General features: G+C 40.1%; 1 protein-coding gene across 4 annotated transcripts in view; it reads right to left on the reverse strand.

Moving 5' to 3' along the window:
* The window catches only part of KLHL2 (kelch like family member 2), a 104,875-nt gene extending 90,958 nt beyond the window's left edge, over positions 1-13,917 (reverse strand). For 2 of the 4 annotated variants that reach the window (XM_040471104.1, XM_040471096.1), the window contains exons 1-2: positions 13,779-13,917; positions 2,301-2,407 (exon numbers count right to left, since the gene is read on the reverse strand). In XM_040471104.1, coding sequence (XP_040327038.1) covers positions 2,301-2,407; positions 13,779-13,912 — 241 coding nt within the window. In that variant the 5' untranslated portion in view covers positions 13,913-13,917. Of the gene's footprint in view, positions 1-2,300; positions 2,408-13,778 lie in introns of those variants that run through there. The other 2 variants (XM_040471090.1, XM_040471112.1) reach the window with 2 other exon arrangements.
* Positions 13,918-16,387: the final 2,470 nt, after the last annotated feature.

Consider the following 16,387-nt stretch of genomic DNA (forward strand, 5'->3'; position numbering starts at 1 on the left):
CAACCCAAATGGCCATCGATAGATGAATGGAAAAAGAACATCTGGTATACAATACTAGCTGTAAAAAAAGAATAAGATCTTGGCATTTGTACCACTATGGGTAGACCTAGAGGGTACCATGCTAAATGAAATAAGTCAGACAGAGAAAGATATTTACCATATGATATCATTTATATATGGTATCTAAAAAACAAAACAAACAAGCAGAAACAGACCCATAAATACAAAGAACATAAATAGACCCGTAAATACAAAAAACTTGCGGTCACCAGAGGGGAAAGGGGGGCAGGACAGGCAAAGGGGAGAAGGAGAGTTGGGGATACAGCTTCTAGTAAGGGAATAAGTTAAGAGGATAAAAGGTACAGCATAGGGAATACAGTCAATGGTACTGTAATATCATAGTATGGTGACAGATGATGGCTACAGTTGTGGTGAGCACAGCATTAACATATAGAGATGCAGAATTACTATGCTGTACACCTGGAACTAATGTAACATTGTGTGTCTGCTATTCTTCAATTCAAATAATAATAACATAATTACTGCCAAAATTAATTATATATTTTCCATGGGCCAAGTAGAGTGCTAAGAAATTCATATATATGATCTGATTTAATTTTTATAAAAATCCCAGAAAGTGGGTAAAATTACCATCTTCCTTCTCCAGATGGGGAAACTGAGGCATAAGTTGATGATGTGAGTTTCCCATGGTTTCCAACAAGGAAATAGCAATAACAATGTCATGTGAGAGAATGCCACCTAAAGGGGACAGCCCTATACTAAGGAATTCCTAAGTTAGGCTGACACATTCCAGCCAGAACCTTCCTCTCATAAGCCTGGAGACTCTGTTTAGAACACTGTCCAGGGGAAATAAATAAGATGTAAGATGTAAACCATGAGACTGAAATGAACCCTAGGACATAAAAATCTGACTAGTCCCACATTATTAGTATTGACTTTTCAAATCAGCCTCAGCTAAAGACACCCTCCCAACTTGGCTCACAGCCCCTCTGCTATCATTCCTACATTCTTGATTATTTAACTCCGTTCAGGAACAGCAAGGCTGCAACAGGCTGAATAGTGAGGGCCTTCCAGACTCTCCTCTACTCCCAAAACATTAAGCCCATCCTCTTCACGTGGCCTTCTGGACTCCTCTTCATTGGTGTGAACCCTTTAAACCTATCTGGCTTCAGGAAATGTCAGATCCCCCTCTCTCAGTGCTGTCCATCACAGCCCTCGCCATCTGCATCACTGCTTGGGTAACCAGATCTTCCATACTCTACTACGTACTTAAAGTGTGCATATTGTTACTGGGGGTGGGAAGCACACTTACACTATTGTATATTCCTGGAAGTATCTAAGCAAAATGTTAGGCACAAGAAATACTTCATGATTTCTAAAGTATGAATATCTTTTATTATTTGCGCTTTTTCATGTAACTATATTTGTATTCATAAGTGTTTTATTTTGTTTTGTTTTTTTAGAGAGAGAGCACACGAGGCGGGGAGGGGAAAGAGGGAAGGAAAGAGATCTTAAGCAGGCTCCACACTTAGTTAGTTGGAGTGGAGCCTGACACGGGGATTGGACCCCCGACCCTGGGATGATGACCTGAGCCAAAATCAAGAGTAAGACACTCAACCAACCGAGCCCCCCAGACACCCCTGTATTTATAAGTATTTTGTTTGTTCTACCAATACTCTTAAGATTATAAGCTCACTGTTCTAATATATAACTTCATTTCTTTGTACAATAATATATGTTTAATTTTTTTAAGAGAATGAGTGGGCAAGCATAAATTACTTTTTTCCAGAAGTACTGAAGTCATTTTATATATTTTTAGTTACCTAAGTGACCACCATTTTTTTTATATATTTAAATCAAAGGACATTAAATAAACATCTCTTTATTCACTGTAAACAATCAACGAAACATATGTGAAAATCATTTGGAAAAAAAAAATGGAAAACAGTAAAAGCACTTTTCTTTTGCCAAAATAATCAAGTGCCAAAAGTTGTTATAATTGGCAGGCAAGTAAACTCGGCCAGTATATGTAGATGTAAATACAACGGGGCAAAACTAGCATAAAACTATGAGTATGTGAATATAATGCACATATACACACATGATTACAAAACCGAAAAACAACAGGGAGGAGGAATTTGAAACAAAGCAAGAACGTTTACTTCCATTACAGTACTTCATTTCATAACAATAAAATGTTAATAAGAAAAGAAAATGTGGAAAGAAAAGCCCAGATCTGTATACGTTTGAAAAATACCCAGAACTAAGACATTTCATACCTGTAAACATGGCATGAAAATAAGGACTACAGGCAGCCAGCACCACTCTGTGAGCAGAGATCTCCATGTCTTCAGCCACAATTGTGACATCACACAGCAAGTTTTGACTGTTCACAAAGCAGAGAAAGAGAAAATTTTAATGATACCGATAATAAATGTATTCAGCATCCTGTGCTAAAATATTACAGTAAAAATTGCAACATATTACACTCTTCTGAAGTTGAGACTTAAAACTGCCATCCTTTACTTTAAAACAGAATTCCTTAAACGTGAAGCTACAGAAAACAGTCACAACAAAGACCCGACATGCATTGGGCCCTCACTCAGAATCTTGCCTTTGTTCAACAGGGAAACCTTTCCCAACTTGATTAATGATTTCTCAACCTAAATAAATTACTGGCAGCAAACCATCAATGGATTGTAAAAGGAGAGGATGTTTGAATTAAGAACAGTTTGAATTAAGAAGTGGCAGATGGCAGTCTCACATTAAGATGAGACAAAATAAAATGTATGTAGAAAACCAAATTGGGTCAAAGTACCAAAAAAAAAAAAAAAAAGATATTTAAAATGATGCTGGGTCATCAAGCAAAGGTAAAACTATATTCAATTGCTCCCACTACTTAAAAGGCATAGAAGACATTTGAGGCTTAACTTAATCACAACATTTTACCAGTGCAAACTATCTCTTTTCTCAAAGCTGGAAAACATTACCACGTACAAAATTAAAAAGCATTTTGTTACCTTAAAACAAACCATTATTCAGCAAGCATAATTATACCTCCCATTCTGAAATATCCATTTTGAGCCATTCAAAACCATACGGTGAACACTTTCTACATTCTACACAAACTGCTAGATGAGCTTCTCCCACTAAATAAGAATGTCACAGGATATCTTTTTGGCAAAAAGTGGTGCTGATGCTTATTCCAGAACAAGCAAGGAGGCTGCACTCTAAAACTGACCTTACTGGTAGTCATGTCATTAATGACTGAAACAGGTGTGGTGAACCCAAAAGTCCTTTCCACACCTCACACACCCAAGCATGAATTTGTGTGTATCCCACACACAGGTCACACTTGGTCCCCTCCTCCACTATTCTATCTCCTACAAGGATGGCCTGCGGCCTGCTATAATTTTCTAGTAGCTCACAAGCAACATTTTCACATGAGCTTAACCAAATCCTTGAAGTTTTCCACTTTTCCACACTGCCTATTTCTGTAGAATTCACACCAAAAGTTTTTGGAGATCCTACTGGCATTGATTTTCCCTCCGGTCTAGGGGAAACTGTAAGAAAAAGGAGCACGGCAGCGCTGGTGATAACTGTGCTCCAGAGCCTCCCTGCTGATGAGCCTGCTGTGTCCTTCAGAGCAAAGTATGGCTCATGGGTGTCAATTTAATGGCTCAGGATGCTGTATGAGACATCAGGTAGGTCCCACGTTACAGTCATGGACAATAGAGTCATCAAAGGTGGCATAATCGTGATTCCTCCACTGTGAACACTGACAAAGTCTATGTCTGCTCTGAGAATATAAAAACCATACTGCAATTCTATGAATTCCATGGTTTCACAAGTAACCAGGGTGGGAAAATTCAGTGGTGTTTTCAGGAGGTTACTACGCAAGTGCTTTACCTGCATGTTTTATCTCATTTAGGACCCACCACAATCTTACGAGGTAGGTATTATTATGATTTTTACCCCCAAAATGTACAGCTGGGGAAGTCAAGGTTAAAGATGAACAATCAGCCTTAAGTCCCCACTTGTGGAATGCCAGGATTCAAATCCATGGAGTCTGGCTCCAAAGCCTTTTAACCACTACACAAAACCACCTGTGTGTTTTCAAGACTTGTTAAAGCTTGAATAAAACAAGGAATAAAAAGTATAAATCAGAGGCGCCTGGGTGGCGCAGTCGGTTCAGCGTCCGACTTCGGCCAGGTCACGATCTCGCGATCCGTGAGTTCGAGCCCCGTGTCAGGCTCTGGGCTGATGGCTCAGAGCCTGGAGCCTGTTTCCGATTCTGTGTCTCCCTCTCTCTCTGCCCCTCACCCGTTCAGGCTCTGTCTCTCTCTGTCCCAAAAATAAATAAACGTTGAAAAAAAAAATTAAAAAAAAAAGTATAAATCAAATAACACCAATCTATTATTTGGCATACCGTATACTAGAAACAATCTTAAGTTCTGTATATAGTTTATAAAAGGCACAGTTTTAGTGGGGTTTTAGCACTACATCTACAAGAATATTTAGAAAGATCAAATTCAACAAAGCACTGCAAGATCATCTCTGACCTTAAGGAGTCTAGCAGAAAGGAATGACCGTGCCAAGATTACACGATAAAGTAGAAAAAATCACTGTAAAGGTGCTATAGGGAAGCATCTAAAGCAGACTGGGGGTGAGAAAAGTCTTCCTGCAGCTACTGACCTTAAGCTGAGTTTTATAAACAAGTAGGCATTAGCGGGATAGAGAAGGAGCAAGGGAGCTCCTAACAGAGAGAACAGTATGTGCTACTGCATGGAGACGTGAGGCAGCACAGCACAATGGGGAACCCTGGAAAAAGGAAAGCAGAGAGAAAGAAGGGTGATCGAAGAGGAGGTCAGCAGAGTTTCACACAGTCTCTCAAGGACGGGGCCATCCAGGTTTTCCTACTATGGCCAGTGCATCTGGACACAACTCAAACATGAGTCAAGTACATTTTTATGCCGATTTTCCTTTTGTCAGTAGTAATCCTTCTTAGTGCCCTAGTTTCAAGATGGAACATAAGTGGAATTACACTTGGACACCCCAAAATCACATAATTAATTACATTTAGCTTCAATTACAATTACTTATTGATCAAAACCATCTAGCATAACACCTGCTGGCTGTCACATAATTAGCTCAGCCTTACTGGCTTATTAGCTGACATTAGTTAACTAGGAAGGTAAAAACACTGCCAAATCAGTATGTAGCCACACCCTGGGTTAGGTCACACAGAATCTAAGGGTCACATTCTAAAACAATAACATATTTGGTTCTAGTGCTTCATTTTTTATCTTTTTGTGTCCAGCAATAACGTATTTTATTTTGTAATGTTTTTTTCAATTTTTTCAATATTTTTTTTTTGAGAGAGAGAAACAGCATGAGCAGGGGAGGAACAGAGAGAGAGAGGGGAACACAGAATCGAAAGCAGGCTCCAGGCTCTGAGCCGTCAGCACAGAGCCTGCCTGATGCGGGGCTTGAATCCATGAACCATGAGATCATTACCTGAGCTGAAGTTGGATGCTTAACCGACTGAGCCACCCAGGTGCCCGAACAATAACATGTTTTAAAACGGCACTCAAAGACAAGAGAGCCCAGGAGCATTTGGGTGGCTCGGTGGGTTAAGCGTCTGACTTTTGATTTCAGTTCAGGTCATGATCCCAGGGTCATGGGATTAAGCCCTGAGTCAGGCTCCACACTCACATGGATTAAGATTCTCTCTCTCTCGTCCCTCTCCCCCGCTCCCACTTGCTCTTAAAAAAAAAAAAAAAAAAAAAAGAGATCTGACCAGCTTTCTTATCTTCCAGCCAGTGTGTATCTAACTGAGTATGGCCCCTACCTCTTTCCAAATGTGCATGTTTGTAAGTAGTACAATAACTTTTGGATGAGGAGGAGGACAGGTACAAATGAAAAGTTTGGCAATAAAAATTAAAGTGAGTTTCTGAGTTTATATTCCTATTACTTGAAATTCAATGAAAGAATGAATGACAGAAGGAAAAGTCTTCCAGAATAGTAAGACAAATAATTGCTATTTAGCAAAATTTGCATCTATTCATTCATCATCAAATATCCAGAGTGGCTACTGTGCGCCTAGCACTATGTTCATTTACCACAATAGCAAGGCAATGCCCATGACAGCAAGGAGTTCCCAGTGGAGTGGGGAGAAACAGACAAGCTAACAGCTAATTACAAAAATGAAACTGTAACTTTTAAGATGGGGCACGTGTGGCATGTTTGGGAAGATATAAGAGAGGTGAAGCCCAACCTTAAGGTGGCTTTGCAAAGGAAGATGCCTCTAAGCTCAAATGTGGAGAACAAAAATTATACAGGCCTTTTGTAAAACCCAAATTGCCTAGAAAAATGAAAGGCACTCCAAAACCTAAATGAAACAGCATCATGCAAACTGGTCCTTCTCAGGAAAAATGCTGCTTTGAAAATTAATGAAACATGCCTGACATACCAAGACATCCTTTAGTTTCCTGACACAAAGTCACAAATTCCTAAGAGGAGAAAAACCGATCACTGCTGTGTACATATCAGGCTTTCAGAGGTCAAAAATAATTAGTAGTCACATAAAACAAAAATTGACTTTCTACTGGAAGCCGGCAGGGTGAGGCAATCACATGGCATCTGTCTGTCTTTCTTCCTCGAGTGCCACGGAAAACCTAGAGGCACTGCCTGCCACATGGAGTGGACTCCGTAGCTCGTGAGACGAGGCTTCCACCACAGCCCATGGGCAAACCCCATACCACGTCCTGGAATGTGTCCAAAGTCATCTCTGGAACAGCAACAGGTGTTAGGATAAAGACACAATAGCAAGACATAAAAAGAAACGAGGCAAGGGGTCAGAGGTCAAGGAAAGCAGCCAAGAAGTTTAAAAACTGGTCAGGAAGCAGAGGGAGAGCCAGATGTGGAGGTGCTGTTCAGGACATGGCTGCATCACTGAGTACTGGTCACTCGGCATGAAGGGAGATGAGCTGGTTTAAAGGCGAAAGGCTGCACAACTGCTGACTTAAATTAGTCATATTTAACCAACCCTCCTCTGACAATTTCATTTAACAGACAAGGGAGATGCAATCTGGCTTATAATGTCAATAATCTCAAAGATCAACAGAACTCCATGGCATGTGTCACCACCATCTTCCTTCTTTTTCTTCTTAGAACTATGATGGTTTGATTTTGATATGAATTTGAATTTCTGTGGCAGTTAAGCACAGGGAAAAACGTAGAGGCTGGGTTTACCCAACACAGATTCACCACCATAGTGTAAGTCCTGATAGCACAGCCCCCTCAACAGATTTGCACCTGCTGAAATTTTCAAACAGAAAGCAGGAAGTGGTGACAATGTGGAAAGTTGTAGGACAACCTACTACAGTCAATAACTTAGAAACTGCCTTAAACTAGCAAGGGTCCCAGAATATAGAGATTATTCTTTTCAAACAGAATCAAGACAGCAGAATGACAGTGAGGGGTGTCTGGGTGGCTCAGTCGGTTAAGCATCTGACTTCAGTTCAGGTCATGATCTTGCAGTTCATGAGTTCGAGCCCTGCATCAGGTAAGTTTAAGCCAAGCCTTGGGTTCCCATGCTGATAGTGCGGAGGCTGTGTGGGATTCTCTCTCTCTCTCTCTCTCTCGCTCTCTCTCCCCCTCTCTCTGCCTCTTCATGGGATTCTCCCTCTCTCCCTTTCTCTCTCTCAAAAAAGAAAAAAATTAAAAAATAAAAAAGAGTGACAGTGAAAAATGACAAAACAGAGCTACTGGAAGGCACAGGGAAAAGTGTGTTACTAAATATCTGCAGAGAAGGGAAGGTAACATCTCCAGATTTGAGGACCTGCAAGAACACTTGGTCACAGTTGAGAGAAGATGAAAAGAATAATTAGAAATAAAATGAAGGAAGAGATTAGGGACAGAGAAAGGCTGGTGGGGAGAAGAACAGAGAAATGAGGAAGGTGAAGGATTTCGGGGGGTAGGGGCGGGAAGAGTAATGCAGAGATGAGTTTCTGAATATGCAGATGAAAAGCCTCTGTGGTAGAAAGTGTAGGATGCATACAAAGGAAACTTCCTCATTACAAAGTATTTTTTAATTGGTGAAATAAATCATGAGCTACTCTTAACTATAGTAATTTAAAGAAAAAAGCCAGAGTAAGATCTTCTGATTTTCTGATTTAACAGGCATAGTAAAAGCGAGCTCTGAAGCCAGTAGGTATTCAACAACATAAAGAAAGGGAAAAGAAAGGAGTTGGGTCAGTAAACTCATTTATTACTATCCACTATTGGTATTCTTTGAAATGTTCAATGATCCTGTCCATGCTCAATAAACACCACTTAAAAAGAGATTAATCACATGTGCTTAAGAAACACTGCAGAAGATTACCAGTTAAAGTGAGACTAGAAGTTTCAAACTGTATCTTAAAATTTCTAAATAAACAAGTCTATTTGATTTGGGGCTCTACCCAACTGCTCTATCTTTCAAGGAATGTTTTACATCCTACTCTAGTATAACATGAAAACAAAAGAACCTGGCAATGTTTTACTACAGAAAAAAATATATGTTCGAGCAATAAAAAAACTCACATCGTATGTAACTTCCTGAAATCTCTTTTAAAAACAGTCACATAAAGGAGTGCCTGGGTAGCTCAGTCAGTTAAGCATTTGACTTTGGCTCAGGTCATGATCTCACAGTTCATGAGTTTGAGCTCCCCCGCTTGCACTGTCTGCCTGTCTGTCTGTCTGTCTCTCTCTCTCAAGAATAAACATTAAAAAAATAAAAATAAAAACAGTGAAATAAAGCTGTGAAGAGAAAGGGAGATTCACTTGTTTGTTCTTTAATTCACTTGCCATCTAAGCAACCGAGTATAAATAACCAAAGAGCCACAACTCCAATTTTTCATAGATGCACAATAGATAACTTAATCCTACTGGTGATCTGGATCCACAAGGTCTAAATGTCCTGGAGGAAAAATACAATAGGCACTCCTTTAAAAGACAGCTTCAGGCTTTTTTGATTAAATTATACTTGGGAAGGTAAAAACTGCTGTTATAACTGACCTACTAAATATTTATGACTTAGGTATGATATATAGAGGAGCACTTGAACTGCTTCAAATGATTTATCCTTACTAAAAACTTTCAACTCCTTAATATATCTTAAGGATCAAAATTCTCTTCCTTCTAAACAAGCAACAGGTTGGCCCTAACTAACAGTCACTGAAATTTTTAAAGCTCAGATACTCTTATCCCATAACCTACAAAACAGAAGTTGTGTGTGTGTGTGTGTGTGTGTGTGTGTGTGTGTGTGTGTGTGTGTTTAATGTAAAGGCAAAAAGCTATCTCTTGACATTTCCTTTTTGGGGCCACCTCAAAAAGCCCACAGCATAATGTTCTCAATAAAACCTATGTCTGAGATTTAGTCTGCTTGTCTTCTCTACAGACTCAATACAGTGTTTTACACATAATTAGATCTATTGCTTTGATTTTGAAAATGTCACTATCCTGAAAAATTCCTACCCCCAACAATTCAAGCTTGGGAAGTTGAAAGAGCTGAATTTTCTGCCAGAGATGCGTTGCTAAAAAGACCTGTCCTTTCACTACACTGCCAGATTGTGCCTCCAACACCATTCATCTTACAACGCTGCTCCCTTTTTCAAAAACCTTCACTGATTCCCAGTGCCCACAGGATTAAGTCCAAATTCATCACGCTATTTAAGCCTGCACAATTCAGTCCTTCTCCCACTTCCTAACCTTTTCTGCACAGACTCCCCAGCACGAACTCTTGATTCACTTTATCCAACAAGTTATGTTTATCCCCCCCATAGCTCATGCAGTCATCCAGGCCAGGAACTGCCTTTCCTCTCCTGTCCTTTGTATGAATCCTACTGCCTGCGATCAGGTCCAGCAGAAACCTCTTCTTTGGGCTGCTGTGGATTTCTCCTGTGAAAATCCTCTTCAGCATGCACTGTTCCCCCACCTCATCCTCTCCTCTAGACATCTCCTATAGCAATCTAGACATTCGCAGGGCATGGGCCAAGTCTGATGCTGTTTCTGGCTCCCGCACAGCCGCGCATGCTAGCAGATTTCAAAGGAGAACCAGCTGCTTACAAACACTTGTAGAATACACTGTTTACAAGTAACTGCAGGGTTTTTAAGCCAAGTAATTTTAAGCTATTCAAGCTCATATTGGGCTGGGACATGGAGCTATATCTGGGCCTCCTGTCTAAAAAAGAAAACAAAAACAAAAAACTAGTTTAAAGAAAATGTCACATTCTTTTTCTATAAACTATATTAATTCTCAAACTTAAACTTTACAAAGCTCTTGCCCACTCACTCCCACTCCCCCAACCACACCTTACAACAACCATGACTAGAAAACAAAAGTGACTTTTACTCCTAAAATATCACTTCCATCAGTCAAACATTCATAAAAACGCTCTCTAGTGTATGGCTGTTACTCTACCAGTTAAAGGCAAGGGCCCAAGAGCAGAGCAATCAGAACAAGGAAGTTCTCTCTTCCCAGAAGTCAGGAAACCACTCTCAGCTACCTCTTCCTGGCAGCAGGAAGTTGATGCAATGGCAGGAAATTAAAGATTTTCAGCTGTTTAAAGAACAGGCTTCCTCCAAGATTTTTTTTTTTAATTACTCAAATGGGCCATAAGGGTTAAGAGAGAAGTGAATGATATTTTAAAAAATGTTTAATGTTTATTTTTATTTTTGAGAGACAGAGAGAGAGAGCATGAGCAGGAGAGTGGCAGAGAGGAGGAGAGACCCAGAATATGAAGCAGGCTCCAGGCTCAGAACCCAATGTGGGGCTGGAATTCACGAGCCGTGAAATCACGACCTGAGCCAAAGTCAGACGCTCAACCAACTGAGCCACCCAGGTGCCCCAGAAGTGAATGATATTTAAAACAAACAAAACAAAAGGGTTCTGATGAATCCCAAAGAGAGTTTATTAAAAACAAAACAAAAACAAAAAACAATATCAGTTAGTGAGTTTATTAAAACAATCCTGGATATAGAGCTGGCAGCGAACACCCTCTGGCTATTTAAAAGTCGTTCTTTGTTCTGAAGATCAGCATCAACTACCAGCCTGGTGACACGTTGGTTCCTGATATGGTACGACACAAAGAGTAAGACGCTGTTTCACAGCCATATAGTTCACACCCAAAACGGGACACATAGGTACATGAAGGCTAGAGCAAAATAAACCCAGGATGAAGCAAGGACACCAGTGCTGTGCATGTAAGCAGGAAAAAAATCTCACAAACTCAGAGAAGTCAGAGCAGCAATGAACCTCACATTCCATCCTGTCTCCTCCCTTCATTTTATAGTTAAGCCTCAAAGAAGTAAAACAGTTCGCCCAAGTCCAGAGTGTGTCCCTAAACCGGGGTCATCCACCTCAGGGGAAGGTGTCACCTTCCCTGAAGTTTAGTGAGTCATGCCTAGGTCAACAGAGGCCCTACTCACACCAGTGGAAGGCCATGGTTATGGTGCTCCCACAGAAGGGGGTGGGCGAGGAAATGTGAACAGGAAAAAGTCAGTCTTTCTAGACTTTTCAAAGAAAAAGAAGAGCCATTAAAAATCTCAGTCTTGGGGCGCCTGGGTGGCGCAGTCGGTTAAGCGTCCGACTTCAGCCAGGTCACGATCTCGCGGTCCGTGAGTTCGAGCCCCGCGTCGGGCTCTGGGCTGATAGCTCAGAGCCTGGAGCCTGTTTCCGATTCTGTGTCTCCCTCTCTCTCTGCCCCTCCCCCGTTCATGCTCTGTCTCTCTCTGTCCCAAAAATAAATAAACGTTGAAAGAAAAAAATTAAAAAAAAAAAATCTCAGTCTTAAAATGACCAGACTAGGGTCACCTGGGTGGCTTAGTCGGTTAAGCGTCCGACTTCAGCTCAGGTTATGATCTCGTGGTTTGTGAGTCTGAGCCCTGTGCTGACAGCTCAGAGCCTGGAGCCTGCTTCAGATTCTGGGTCTCTGTCTCTCTCTGCACCTTCCCCACTCACACTCTGTCTCTTTCTCTCTCAAAAATAAACATTAAAAAAAAAAAAATTAATGACTAGACTATTTTTCTTACTTTTCAGATCCATTTAGTAACCACTGCAGTTTACATTCAATAACTACTGTTAAAACGGGATTAAAAAACTAGAACAGCACATCCGGACCTGCTGGATTATCCCACTACATATTTTCCCAAAGACTAAATGAAAACATTAGAAATACTATCAGAGCTGGACTAGGAAGCAAATCAAGTATGTTATAGTCGATTTAACTTCCTTGTCCCTCTCCACTCCACTCTCCACCTAGCAGCAAGTATGTTCTTTTCAAAGTACAAATCTGATCATGTCACTACCCTGCTTAACACTCTCCAGTGGCTTCCTCCCATGACAACAAGACTGAAATGTGTAAGGCCCAGAGTATGCTGGGCCCTACCTGCCCACTGAGGCTCCTCTCTCGCCATGACCCCCTTGACATTTGTGCTCCAGCTGCCCCTCATTTCCTCCAATAAGGCCAGCTCTGTCCCACCACCAGACTTGGGCACTGCCATTCCCTGTGCGTGGAACAGTTTTCTAACCTCTCCCACCCCCATCCTGCCTTCATTTCCTTACCTCTGTTTTGCTTTAGTTCTCAGCACAAATATTTCTATCAGGTCAGGAAGCGTTTCCTGACCACTGTTATCAACCTTCACAGCACCAGGCAGCCCTCCTTCATAGCACTTACTGCCATTAAAATGTACAGTAAATTATGTGTGTAATCCTCTGATTAATGCCTGCTGCCTGCATTCAACCATAAGCTATGTGTCTCATGCTCACCATTGTATCTCCAGCACCCAACAGATAAATATTTATTGAATCTTTACGTAAAGAAAAAACAAAGAAATGATGGGCCTAAAGGGTGGACTTTTACGAAGACATACCACATAGACATTGAAGGACAGTTTAAGTCACTCCCTTCTTTTTAGCCCAAGCTTTTAAATATATGTACTTTCACAAAGAGAACAATGCGGAAAAAAATACTTTCACAAAGGGCTAAGAAAACTAAACCAAGGTTAATACACATATTAGTCTTTTAATTAAAAAAAAAAGAACAACTATTCATTTTCCAATCAACTTTTAAAGTCACTTCTTTCATATCAGTGACCTTTAACATACTTAAGAATAACGTTAATAATGGGCAGGTCACCAGTCCTCAAAATTACTACCACCACCACCACCAAAGTATCACATTTTTCCCTTACAGTTTTCTTTCCATATTCTTTGTGATAAGTGAGAAACCCTACACCAAGCCATCCAATAGAACTATGGGATATATATATAATATAAAATATAATGCAATTCATAATTTTCTAGTAATCACATTAAAAAAGAAACAAGTGAAAATAATTTCACTAATATATTCTATTTAACCCAAAATATCCCATATATTATCATTTTTAAATGTAACCAATATTCTTAAAAGTTATTAATAAAACATTGTACATTCTTTTTTGTACTAAATCTTGGAAATCCACTTTGTATTTTCTACTTACAGAACATCTTAATTCAGATTAACCACATGTGGCTAGTTGCTACATATTGGAGACCAGCCTTATACTATTCATGCTTCTGATTAAAAAAAAAAAAAAAACCCGTAGAAAAAGCTTTTAATGTTCTCTATATCAAATAAAGAACCAATGAGGCATGAAGAGCATATTCACTAGAAACAACTACAAAATAAAGGGAAGAGACCCATGTTACATGAATATTAATGTAATAATACCTTCTTAATTCATTCATGACTTTGAAAGCTTTCTTCATATGCCAAGGATTCACTGTCACTGGGCAGTGTTTTTCAGTATTATCATCTTTTGAATCGAGAGGCTTCTGATGACCCTGCTTTGTGCATCTGTACATAAAAGAAAAAAAACAGAAAAGATCTTATTAAAAATAATTTAGTTCTGGCTTATTAGGCTATAAGAGATACAACAAATCTCTCAAATTCATTTAGAGGAAGTCTTGCAGTATATCCCAATGTAAGATCAAGACACAATTCAGAGCACTCTCTGATGGTCACTACGATTGCAACAAAAAAGTGGGTAATCACCTCCATGGTGTCAAAGCTCTATCACAAAGGAGCACAGAAAATTCAGTGAAAGTGGTTCAGCAGATACTTTGAAATAAAAATGCTGAGAAATGATCTCTGTTGGAAATTAACATGCTTTTAACAATCTGCTGTAGTCATACATTATTTACAAACCAAGACAGGAACAGGACCGTATTTTACACAAGCTTCAAAAACTTAGACTCTGATTTGAATTTTGCTCTCTACCTGCCAGGTTATTTATTTACCCCATATATTTCAGACCTACTCTTGTAACAAGAGATTAATCCTGTTAGCTAAAGTTTATTGAGTATTTACTATTCAGCAGCCACTGTGCTAAGCTGTTTACTTGTATTATTTGCTTAATCTTCACAACAACTCTGTGAGCTCATTACTATTACCATCCCCATTTAACAGATGAAAAGATGAAGGCAAAAAACAATTTAGGTAACTAAATAGTAGAGCTGGGTAAGAGCAAAGTCAGTCTGACTCTTTGAGCCCATTCTTTTCACTAATGTTCAATACCATTTCCTACATTAAGCAATGATATTTAACTTCATATTTAAACATAATTTTTAAGAGCACAGGCTGTATTAGTATTGCTGTATAAACTACTCTTTTGAGACTTGGGAGCAAAAAAATTAACAAATAAAATCAGGGTACCATGGCAGGGAGTGGGGATTAACTACTAATGGACACAAGGGAACTTTCTGAGAAGATAGTTGCACAACTCTAGAAATGTACTAAAAAATCACTGAATTGTACAACTGTAATAGGTGAATTTTATGGCATGTAAATTATACCTCAATAAAGCTATTAAAGAAAAAAATCAGGATACCAAATTAAGCCTAAAGACATACTTGCATATATATCACACAAAGGACAACAGGCAAACATCATTATTTATTGCCATATTTCTCTTCATACCTCTTCCTTTCCTGACCCATTCTGAAAGGATCATTTATTTTTAAAGTATTACCTCTTAGGAATTCACTCAGCAAACATTTTTTGAGTGCCAACTATGTACCAAGCACCATTCTAGGCACTTGGAATACTGGTGAACAGTGAACAAAAAAAAGACTCCTACCCTCACAGAGCTTGGAGTCTAGCAGGGGCGATGGGGAGGAGACAATATGCAGAACAAATCAGTAAAACAGGCAGCACGTCATAAAATAAGAGCTACGGATATAAGAACAAAGGCAGGGTAAAAAGACTCGAGAGGACGGAGTGATACAACTTGCACTAGTCAACAGGGTCATCAGGTCATCAATAGCCCAACTGAGAAGTGAGATCTGAACCAAGACTAGGAGGTGAGAGAAGGTCCAGAAGGAATGAAGAGCTAAAGCCAAGGCCTACATGTGCCTGGTGTGTTCCAGGAATGGTGAGGCCAGGGCTGGGGCTAGGGGGGCAGAGGGGAGTGCAGATCATGTAGGACCTGTGGGACACTGTAAGGACTTTGGCTTTTACCCTGAGTGAATAGGGAGGCATCACAGAAGAATGACACCATCCAAGTTACATTTTCAATAGGATCACTTTGGCTGCTGGGTGAGAACAGTCAATGTGGGCAAAGATAAAAGAGTGTAAACTATTTAGAAGAGTGATTCAGTAGGAGATGCCAGAGGCTCAGAGCACGGTAGTAGCAGTGGAGGTAGGAGCAGTGATGAGAAGTCGCTGGGTTCTGGGTATATTTTAAAGGTAGTGCCAATAAGATTTGTTAACGAAATGCACATGGTGCATCAAAGAAAATCAGGATGACTCCCAATTTTTTGGTTTGAGCAACTGGAAGGACTGAGTTTCCATTGAGATGGGGAAGGCTGCAGGTGGAACCAGTTTGGGGGTAGGAAGATCAAGAGCTTAGCCTTCACATATGTTGGTTTTAAGATATCAGACATCCAAACGAAGATGTAAAATTGGCATATTAGAGTCTAGAGTTGGAGAGAAAACTTTACCTGGGTAGAAACGTACACATAGAAGGTACACGAAGCAATGGAACTCAAGCACTCAAACATTAATGTAACCTCTACCATTAACCACAGATGCTATCTTTGCTCAGTCCTCCATTCAACACTAATTGAGGCATCTGATTCTTCAAGGGTATGCATACCAGAAGTGGAGATAAGTCATGTGTCCCTATCACTTGAGAGTTTTTAAAGGGGGGGCCTTACAAGCAAATGAGTACAAGACCCTGCCTCCTGGAGGTGAGCCCGCAGCTGGAATGGGAGAATAGGATAGTACATCCTCGTGTGTGTGTGTGTGTGTGTGTGTGTGTGTGTGTGTGTGTGTGTGTG

Source organism: Herpailurus yagouaroundi, unplaced genomic scaffold, assembly GCF_014898765.1.
Source record: "Herpailurus yagouaroundi ecotype Mexico unplaced genomic scaffold, PumYag 28, whole genome shotgun sequence".
NCBI classification, from domain to species: Eukaryota; Metazoa; Chordata; class Mammalia; order Carnivora; family Felidae; genus Herpailurus; species Herpailurus yagouaroundi.